This window comes from Falco biarmicus, chromosome 10 (assembly GCF_023638135.1).
Source record: "Falco biarmicus isolate bFalBia1 chromosome 10, bFalBia1.pri, whole genome shotgun sequence".
In the NCBI taxonomy this organism is placed as follows: Eukaryota; Metazoa; Chordata; class Aves; order Falconiformes; family Falconidae; genus Falco; species Falco biarmicus.
Window position 1 is genome coordinate 17,880,266 of NC_079297.1, and position 10,344 is coordinate 17,890,609.

Consider the following 10,344-nt stretch of genomic DNA (forward strand, 5'->3'; position numbering starts at 1 on the left):
AAGAAATAAAAGCCTTCATATACCTCAGTCTGCTGCACCGATGCCTGGATGGGGGCGTGAAGCAAACTGTTCATCCCTGTTGAAAGAAAAGGAAATACTCCATTTGTTGCGCTATTTTCTTATTATTTTACTCACCAAGGTGAAGATCTATGTAATTGTTTTTACAAATATCACTAAGCCAGTACAATTAAAATCAAATATATCCTAAAAATATTTTCAGTACTCCAATATGTAGAAGGGCCACCCATAATTCTACAATAAAGTGCCTGTAAACAGCTTCAAGGGGTAAACCCTGTTCATGCAATAGTGATCTCGGGCAGATTGTTCTAAGCATGTTAAAATTACCCAAATAGACTCAATAGTTTTAAATAAAGATGGTAATTCTGTTATTGAATCTATTTCCAAACTCACCAGTGATTTCACATGGAACAGCTTCAGGCTCTTCATTTCTATAAAAGGTAGGTTAGGTAAACAGTTTGTTAAAAGATTTCAAAACAGAAGGCTTCAGCAATATACTGAAAGGGCAGAGAATTCTGCTGCACTGCTCATACAGGACTGGGCAGCAGATACCAGCTGCTGCTTATACATCTTCTTCAATGTATTCTCATTTGAGTTGCAAACTTATTTTCCCATGAGATTCTCCCCCCTTAGCATGCCACAAGCCATCGTTCAACATACAGGTGGCATTTTAATTCCTCAGTGACAAGTAAAAAAAAGAAACGATTAATTCTTTATTTTTAACTCAGATCTTCCACTTCCAGGTATTCCTTTATCTTTGGGAAACTGAAGCTGTGCTCATAAAGCCTGAAATAATTTATTTCTCTGTAAAACAAAAGCCAGATACAAAGTCCAACTTGTGTGGTTTTCTGTCTGACTTCTAATGCCTTCTGCTCTCCACTTGTTTCTTGATTGCTCTTTCAAAACCAACAAACTTTAGCTAGAGTGCTGATTTCTTGTGTGTGTGTGCGTGTGTATATATATCTATATACATGCACATACACACATAGATGTTACTGTACTGGGTTGATACCTTTAAGAGCATGAGATAACTACAGCTGTACATAAGCTGTTTTCTTGCTATATATTTTAAATGTAAAAAATTCCCCTTCACACACAGGAAGTGTCTAAATCTCTTGTTTTACTTACCAGGTGGTTTTAACTTTAAAAATCCCATCACTGTGTTTTATCTAGATGGCAACTTTAAGGCTAGACTAACACTTTATCCACCTCCGAGGGAAAAAGTTACAGTAATAAATATCAAAGACTACATCCATCAGATACGGGAATTGGTAGGTCTTTCCTGGAAAGCATTCCCAAGCAATCATCTTTGGAAGGAAGCGGTTTCAAGACATAATGGTGCAATTTTTCAGAAACCACCATCTTTTTGTGAGTTACCAACACAGCTATATCATTTTTTTTTTTTCCCCTGTATCCCTTCTTTCACCAGAAGCACTGAGTAATTTTATACCTAAATAAATACATATGCTGCATTTCTCTGAGGAGCAATTTGATGGTTGCATATCATGGGAAGAAATGTATTTGCAGTACAGAGTGCTATAGTCATGGGAATATTTTTTTTTCAAACTTACTGAGTAAAGACATGATTCCTTGTATCTGCTGCACACTCTAAAAGTAATAAGAAAATTACAACATTACAATGTGAGAAGCATGATCAAAACATTTGGAGACAAGAGTAAACTACACAGAAAAGAATGTTCTCAAGTTCTCACTCTTGATGTGCTGCCTTATCGTGGCAAAAACCTAGAGAAGTACTTGAAAAATGCATTAGCTTTTCAGATTCTCCCTAGGTAATGTTTGGCTGAGTGAATGACATTCTGCTCAGCCTTGTTTTGATCTAAAACCCCAAGGCAGATTTTGTTCTAGGTGCATTTTGCCTAAAAAAAATACTTTTTCTGAGCTACAAGGTCCACTGTACCAGTAACTAATGGGTTTTCAGCCAGTCCATGATAGACAACTGACCATATTGTTCCTTACCTGTGACTGACAGTCCTGACTTCTTAAATTCAAGCTAAAATTTTGTTGCCAATACTCTTTGAATCCAGTTAGGAGAAGAAAAAGGAGTCCTACCTGTATTTTCTCCCTCTGCCCCATTATTCTTAAGATCTCGCTGGAAGACTCTGCAGCTAAGAACAAAAACATCACCAATTTTTTAAAACATAAGCCCATCTGTTTCAAATATATTAAAAAAAAAGCACCCCCTAATAAAAAAAAACCCCAGCCCTAATTTCAATCTTTTCCACATAGTATGTTCTAAAATGAGATGTTAAAAGCCAGAAATGTACTGAACCCAAGCATATTTTCCAGTGAGAAGATGCCATTATCACACATCCGATGGAAATAAAAAATTCCTGATTATATTAGATTCATTAAACTGGTTTTTTTTCCATCTAGGAAGAGAAAACGAATAGTGGCTCAGGGCTCAAAATCAACTCAATATAGCAACAGTTACCAGTTTGCTGTTTGTATACATTTGTGAATATTCAGTGAAGGCAATTTTAAGGGATACCAGTTTACTACCTATAGCCTGCTTTTTATGCTTAAATAAAGGACGTAGATCTGCATCCCTCAGATCAAACTTACTTTATGGTGTTCGCAAAGCTGACACGTCGAGAGTTTTTCCTACGTTTTTCTATAGTGATATCCTGACAATAAAGAACAAAACAGTTTGATAACAGAGGACTCGTCTTATTCCATAAGCCACTATAAGCATAGCTCTTCATGAAACACAAAAACAAACAAAAAAAAATCATTGCCCAAAACCCAATATTCTATGACCCCAACAAGTACAACAGATATTATCAACACCCTTAAACTACTTTATGTCAGGAGAACTTGGAGAACTATGAAGAGACCCATCTCACAAGAAGTAGCATCTAAATATCACTGCAAGAGTTGCCTGGTTTCAAACACAAGAAGCAGAATACCAGTCACAAGGATTTTTGTCTGGCATATTGACTGGTATACTAGGGAAAATACATGTAGTTGCTTAGTGAGAAGGTTGCAGAACTGCTTTTCTTTAGTTTTCTGTTACATGAACTGAAGAAAAAAACAGTAATGAAGTTTCATCTTTATGGGAGAAAAGGAAGGATTCATGAAAGAATCAGTCACCATCTTCCTATAGAAATGTTTAAATGGTGTCACTGACTACATGATCATACTCATGCAATGTTACAAGGTACGTAACAGTGCAGTATTACATACACTGGAAAGCTAATTCATCATACCACTACTGTGCAGTTGTCTGCAATAAGCTTCCCTAACTAAATAGTTCTGGGACAGTGGAACCTGTGTTGTTTAAGAAAACACAAAGTATTCACATACCAGGTACTACCCATTATAGGCACGTGACTAACAAAGCCCATAAAATACTTAAATTTTTTGAAGGTTTTTTTCACTGAAAGCCTTATATGCTGAGTTTTCAAGTTCTGTAATCAGCAACAGATAAATCATATAAATATATGATGCAACTAGAGCATGAGTCCACGGATCACGCCCTAGGTAGAAATGACATTTAAAAACAATCCAAACTGAACAGGGCTGTAGTTACAATTTCTAAGAAAAAATAGACATCATAAACATGAAATATATTCTGTATATATTCCTGGAAGAAAACGTTTATTTTTTAGCTTTCACTTTAAACAAATTGGCAGGCTATTTTTTCTTCAGATGTAAAATTATCTTACTGACTATACCTATCTGTACACTGTTGGAAAGTTCAAGTCAAACGGACTACAGCAGGAGCAAGTTATTCCTACTAAACTCTGTTTATTCCTCTTTTCTGGAGAGAAGAAACACTCTGATGTAAAACAGAAGTATAAGAAAAACTTCATGGATTTCTTGTAATATTTAGTACTCCAAAAATTATCCTCCTAAGCAGTTATTACAAGAGTTTTTACACCTGTATTATTCTAGTGACATAGTTTAATCAGTGACAAGTTGAGGAGCAAATTGAAGATGTTATGAGCATTGGCAAGAAAGGACTTAACAGACCTACCTGTGTCAATTCATTCTCACTTCCCAGATCATCAAGAGGATTTCGTGGAGCCTTTAAAATCTAAAAGAAAATATTACAGTTGAGAAGATCAGCTCCAAGTTCGAGAACTGGTTACTTGGCTAGAGTTTGTAAGAGCCACCAGTGCCCTAGCCAATCATATCAATCTAATAGGCTCTTTCTTTGCTTTTGGAATGCTCTTCTTCAACTGTGATGAGAAAACTAGTTCCCCTTTACAGCTTCCCTTTCTTTCCTTCCTTTAGTTACACCATTTTCTTTCAAGAAATGCCTTAAGTTACTCACAGAGGACAGTCGCTTCCTTCTGATGTGCTCTGTATTATCACTGGAGGAGAAGAAAAGGAAACGGGTATTAGGGCATAAATTGAACCAATATGTAGTTCTTGAACAGTATGTGCCAGGTTTTTAAGGTTAGTAGATAGATTTCATCATTATTTTTACAAGTGTGAAATTAAATAAACAAGCTTGTTTGGAATAGATCATTCATTCCAGCACTAGTTTCCAAAAATAAGCTTTAGAAAATTCAGCAGATTGCCCTCCAAAACCCATGGTCAGTTAGCCTCCAGACTATGCTATGAAATTTCCTCAGAGCTTTCCTACATATGATCAAAGAAACTCCCCGTTCTTCTTCTTGCCAATGGAAAACACATTCATTCAAGAGATGCTGAAGTGCACACTGAGATTAAGGAAATGTTTGTCTCTAAACATCAATATTTATATCACAATAGAATTCTTCAATGGTTTCAACTTACTTTTCCATGTTAGAGTCTACACAAATCTGGTCCATTTCTGAAGGATGTGCTTTTCCTATAAAATATAGTACCGAAATCCAAAAACATTAACAAACCTCAGTAAGAAAACTGCATAAAACCACGGCTAGATACTAGCCTTAGATGCTGCAATTTTTCTCTCCACCTTTCTCTAGTCACAGAAACACACTGAGGTATAAGAGGCCTCTCAAGTGCACATTTTCCTGCTATATAATCATATTGTAAAACAACTGTGCTAAGAGTCTTACCAGTTAGGTGCCCTTTCATTTTGAATTTAAGATTCTGATAACTGTTGGAGATAAATGTGATCAAACCTTATTATACAACACTAAGTTTGCTAGTTTTCTTTGACACACAAGACAATTTTTCAATCAATATTCTCTCACCCCAAGAATATCATATGTCAACGCAAAAAAAAAAACCTCCTGCTAGCACAGAGAACAAGACTTATCAAAGGTTGCATAAGGGGATAAAATTAATTAACCCACACTGACAGTACACCAGTGCTAACACAGACTTAATATTGCCTAACATTTCTTGTAAACTGAAACAAAATTCAGGGCTTTGAATGCCAGACTAACATTCCTCATAACTTTAGTCTCCCACAGACCTGATAAAGACCATCAGAAAAATGTACCACAGGATGAACACTGTGAGATCAATACATGCAATTTTCTAGATTCCAGTGATGATCTTTATCTACATGCATCCCTCCATGAATAATTACACAAATTCTACTTACAGGAGAGCTCTAAACAATCTGACAGCATTTATCACATTACTTTATTCTCCCCTTGCTAAGCCTCAGCAAGCAACATTTTAAGAAAAAAAACTTGTGTAAGCAAGGATTAAGTGATTTGTAAAACTAACAGTTACATTTTAAAATTAGAAACAGAGAGATCTGCACAGGACTACTCAGCTTTTGCATGTCACAGAATCACAGGCTCTCAGGTCTGCCGGGGGTTCTGGAGATAGTGCAGTCCACCCCCTGCTTAAAGCCACAGCAAATTGCTCAGGACAGCGTCTACTCCCATTTCTACTATCTCCAGAGGGGAAATGCCACAGCCCCTTCTGCACTACCTGTTCCATCTTCACTGCAATCGTTTCACCCCTTACGTTTAAATGGAATTTCTTGTATTTCAATTAGCGCCCATTACTTCTTGTTCCTTCATTAAATACAACTGAGAAGAGCCTGGCTCTGCCTTCTTTAAACCCTCTCATCGGGTATTCACACACACTGATAATTTCCCTCTGGTAAGCATCCACTGCTCTCCCTTGTCCACCAAGCCGTTTACCTGATTGTAGGTGATTTAAAGCACCAACTGACTCTTATTTTCCAAGCTAAAACTAAGCCTTATGTAGGAAAAAGAAAGCTTTAGATTTACCAAAATGCTAAATCACATTAAACACTATTGCATAGTGTTGGGATATTGCTCACAAGGCAGAGCAGACTTTGAATTATAGGGGAAGGGAAAAGGAACAATCTGCTCAGAAATACCAGTTTGCTCAAGGACCATGTTTCGGCAGGGCAAGAAAGCAGTGTGAGAAAGTTTACCCAATGGATTTCCCCACACACACACACTAAATTCCTTTGCTTAAACTGAAAAAAACCCCAACCCCACTATTTTGAAGACACCATTGCATGTGAAGGTATAACAAATAAAAGCCAGAAGAAAAGTTTTCCACAATGACATTGTACTTGTACACAGAAGCGGGCCTGCTGAAATGAACTTTATTAATTTCCTGTTTTATTTTTTACAGAAGAATTCCTCTTGCCAAAGAGGCAGCAGGTTTACATTAGCACCTGTCAAAATGGCAGCCAAGAGGCTCTGGCTTTCAGGGCCTGCAGCTCTCGGCAACAAAACCGTGACTGCTTTCAGGCAGGCATCCCAAGGGCGGCTCTCCAGCCCACAGCCCCAATGCGCTGGACATTAAGAACTGCTGCCCAGGATCAGATTAAACACAAAAAAAGAAGTGATACAAAGACAGCCGTACAGGTGCCTAGAGAAGAGCAGAAGAGCAGCGCATGGCTGTATGAAGAGTCCCTAGGAGTCTGCTGTTAGGCCTATTAATCTGAATTCATGTCCCAATGAACATGCTCAGCAGTCATTCTTTGAACCTGTGCACCTATCTTTGACCCAGCATATGGCAGCGAATTGAAATGCTCTGTTATTCTGTTTATGAAAAAGCATCTCTTTTTATTCTTACATTTGATAATTAAGTACCTCCCAGTTCCACGCTGTAAACAGGGAAGAATCACTCCAGAGGGTTTTTTTCGGTTCATTCATAATCTTACAAATGCTTATCCAAGCCCTCCTAGGTCTCCCCCCCACCTTTAAGAATAAGAATCTTTGCGATTCCCCTTTGTTCTGAGCGTTTCCCTCACGACCCCCGCGCTGGCCGTACCGCCCTGGCAGGGCCGGCAGCCCGGGAGCACCGTCTGGAACCGCCGCCAAGTGCCGGTTTATGCCTCGTTAGCACTTCGGCCGGTGTTTTCCCCAACCTGAACGGCTTCGTTCTGACCAAGACTGCCATTTATCGGCCGGTTTATCAGGCGATTCCTCTCACCTCCGAAGCCGTCGCCGACTCCAGCCTCCCCAGCTGAAATCTCCTCAGGTCCCGGCCCGAGGCCGCCCAGTCCCCTTCCACCGCCCTCCCGGCCTGCTCCTACCGGCACGGCCGGCCTCCGTCTCCCGCCGTTTGCGCGCCCTCCCCGCCGGGCCCGCCGCAGCGACAGCGCAACGGCCACCGCCTCAGCCGCTCCCGCGCTCCCCCGACCCGCCCTGCCCCCTCCTCGCCTCTTCCCGCTCCGGTCCCCGTCCCCAGCCGCCCTCACCTACTGCTGCGGTCGCAGGCCTCACGCCCGCTGCCGGTGGGGCCTTCCACCCTGCGCTCGGCCGCTGTTCCCCACGCCCCCCCCCTCTCATCGGGCTAGGCCGTCGCCGCTTCGCTATTCAAATCTAACCGCCTGCCGGCGCGCCTGCGCCCTGCGCCGCGCCGCCGTTGTACGACAGAGTGGCGCTGTGGGGCGGCTGCCGTACAACATGGCGCCCCCTAGCGCTCCGTACAACATGGCGACCTCCGCGGGACCAGCCCGGTGCCTGCCATTTCAGCGTTGCCCCTCGCCGGCGCGCCCCGCAGCTGCAGCGGCGAGGCTGGAGAGGCGGAGGCCACTCGCACAGGGCTTCCCGGTCCCCGCGCGGTGGCCTCGCTGTGCGCCGTGTCAACGGCGGGCCGAGTAGCCGGCGCCATCTTGCAGGGAGAATGGCGGGAAGAAGAAGGCGCCGGGACCGGGCGACCTACTTCCCTATAGGCTGGGCGAGATTGAGTGTTATCGTGACGAGGTGGCCGAGTGGTTAAGGCGATGGACTGCTAATCCATTGTGCTCTGCACGCGTGGGTTCGAATCCCATCCTCGTCGAGAAACACGAATTTTTCTTCCCCGTTTTTTTTTTATTTTTGCTCACAGTTCTCAGGGGACCGAGGCGCTCCCGACCTGCCCCGGCCGCGGCCCCTAGCGCCAGCGAGCTCCTGCCCTCCCGCGGCAGCGCTCCGCGGGGAAGGGCGTGAGGGGAGGCGGCGGCGGGTTGGCCGCTCGGCGGGAACAGGCCCTACGCGGGGCCCGCGGCCCCTCGGGCTCCCGCCTCCCGGGGCCGAGCCTTTACCCCTTATGGAAGGAAGGGGAAGCGGAGGTGCCGCCCGGGACAGCGGCCCGGGTAATTGCGGTGTCACAGCCGTGGGCGTGCGGATCCCTCTGACTGTCCCCGGCCGTCCCACCGAGTGACCCCCAGGCTGGGCACAGACCCTTCCCAGTCCCCGGCCGTCCCACCGAGTGACCCCCAGGCTGGGCCACCCCGCCGCAGAGCTCTGGGTCAGGATTTGCAGGGCAAGGGGCTGAGGCAGCTCCCACCGAACCGATCCCGGTGCCTGGCTGGAATGACACCAAGTATTGCTTCAGGAAAAGACAACTATTGCACTTGGCCTTGCTTTTCATGAAGTGATGACAATTTAAAAAAGCATCAACTATTGAGGAGATACAGGAAAGCTTTTCCTGCCCAATCCATCAATAATTAACTTTTTTAAAAAGTGTTGAAGTGCAAGTTAATGCTGGGCAGAGCTCCCAGGGCACTGCCCTGCTCCCGCTCAAACACACCACACCAAGGGAAGGGGCTTCTCACCCCCTTGGCTGGAACAGCTCTGCCAGGCCTCAGGCACACGCTGCAGCGGTTTTGACAACGCTTAAATCGTGGAAATTAGACTGTGCTAAATCCAGAGAATGGCCTTATCACAACTCTATAGTCTCTCCAATGGCACCTGTAACAGACCAGGAACAGTTAAAACACAGCTGGAAAAGTGTTATGGCGTGGAAGACTGGCATCTTGGTGATGACTTAGGGGTTAATTCTGGTCAGGCCTACACACAGTAAGTTCCCCCCCAGGGTTTGCCAGGAGGGTTTATTGTATAGACAAGCTGCTTTAGCTGCTGGTAAGATGCACATTCTCCCCCTCCTTTCCTGTAGCATAAAAAGATGTATCAAAATCAAACTGTACTAGAGAAAGGACTTCTTCCAGGACCTACACTCTGTATAGATAACTTCATGCCCACAACCACCTCACAGCCAGGACAGTTATTTACCTCAAACCTGATCTGAAATGGGAATTTATCACAAGGCATCTCTAACAGTAACATTTCCCCTATTAGCAAAATAGCAAACACCAACTTATGCATGTTTACAGCACGTGGTGGCTGGACACCAGCTCTGAAACAGAATAAAATGAAATACGATGGAATTGGTGGTAGGCTCCTCGTGAAATCAACCTTAAATTTTCATTGTTGAAACTATCTTGAAAACAGAAGCCCCAGGGTTTCCTGACCTGCAAGGTGTGCCAATTAAAAGATGAAGTTATTATGCATAGCCAGAAAAAGGAAAAACACAGCACTGAGCTTCAGTTGCCACGTAAGGCGCTTCAGCCACCCGTCTCCATCTACTGGCACAAGTCAGTAAAATCTCTTTCAGAAGCTTATTTCTTAAGTAGGGAAGTAATAAAAAAACGAACACAACCCAAACCAACACCCCCCCCCACCCCCCGAAAATATAATTTGAGATACCTCAAAGTCTAATTCAAAACTGTTGCCCCAAAACCTACTACCTTTCCCTTGTGTCTAAAGCTAGCAACAGCTGCAGACACCCTTATTTATATACTGAAGGTGCCCAAGTTTCATTTATGAAATGAATATATTATGAAATACATATTTCAGTGCATGAAAAATCTGGATGACACTAGTTTTAGAGTTTAGCTTTCTCTTAAACACAGGAGACCTTTTATCTCCTTTGTTTAACAGGCTGTCTGTGGCTAAGTACTAGACCTGGCCTTAAAAATGATGGCAAGAAAAAAAATACCATCTGTGATTAAATCAGAATCATAAGAGGCCCTTGGCAGAATGTGGAAAAGCAAAGCTCAAGCTTGTGTCAACTTTTGCAGAAACATTCAACACATCAGCTAGATGATCCAGCGCAGAAAGAAGTCACTTGGCTACTTTGAGC

The 10,344-nt window shown here is 43.2% G+C and overlaps 1 protein-coding gene and 1 non-coding gene across 3 annotated transcripts in view; one reads left to right on the top strand and one right to left on the bottom strand.

Moving 5' to 3' along the window:
- Positions 1–7,794, bottom strand: part of KNL1 (kinetochore scaffold 1) — a 28,755-nt gene extending 20,961 nt beyond the window's left edge. The window contains exons 1-9 of one of the 2 annotated variants that reach the window (XM_056353837.1): positions 7,641–7,794; positions 4,783–4,837; positions 4,316–4,355; positions 4,016–4,075; positions 2,602–2,663; positions 2,089–2,144; positions 1,590–1,626; positions 412–449; positions 24–76 (exon numbers count right to left, since the gene is read on the bottom strand). In XM_056353837.1, the coding sequence (XP_056209812.1) occupies positions 24–76; positions 412–449; positions 1,590–1,626; positions 2,089–2,144; positions 2,602–2,663; positions 4,016–4,075; positions 4,316–4,355; positions 4,783–4,817 (381 nt within the window). In that variant the 5' untranslated portion in view covers positions 4,818–4,837; positions 7,641–7,794. Of the gene's footprint in view, positions 1–23; positions 77–411; positions 450–1,589; positions 1,627–2,088; positions 2,145–2,601; positions 2,664–4,015; positions 4,076–4,315; positions 4,356–4,782; positions 4,838–7,636 lie in introns of both variants that reach the window. The other variant, XM_056353836.1, reaches the window with a different exon arrangement.
- A 344-nt stretch (positions 7,795–8,138) lies between these two features.
- TRNAS-GCU (transfer RNA serine (anticodon GCU)) lies at positions 8,139–8,220 on the top strand. The gene has a single exon. It is a non-coding gene; the product is annotated as a tRNA-Ser (tRNA).
- Positions 8,221–10,344: the final 2,124 nt, after the last annotated feature.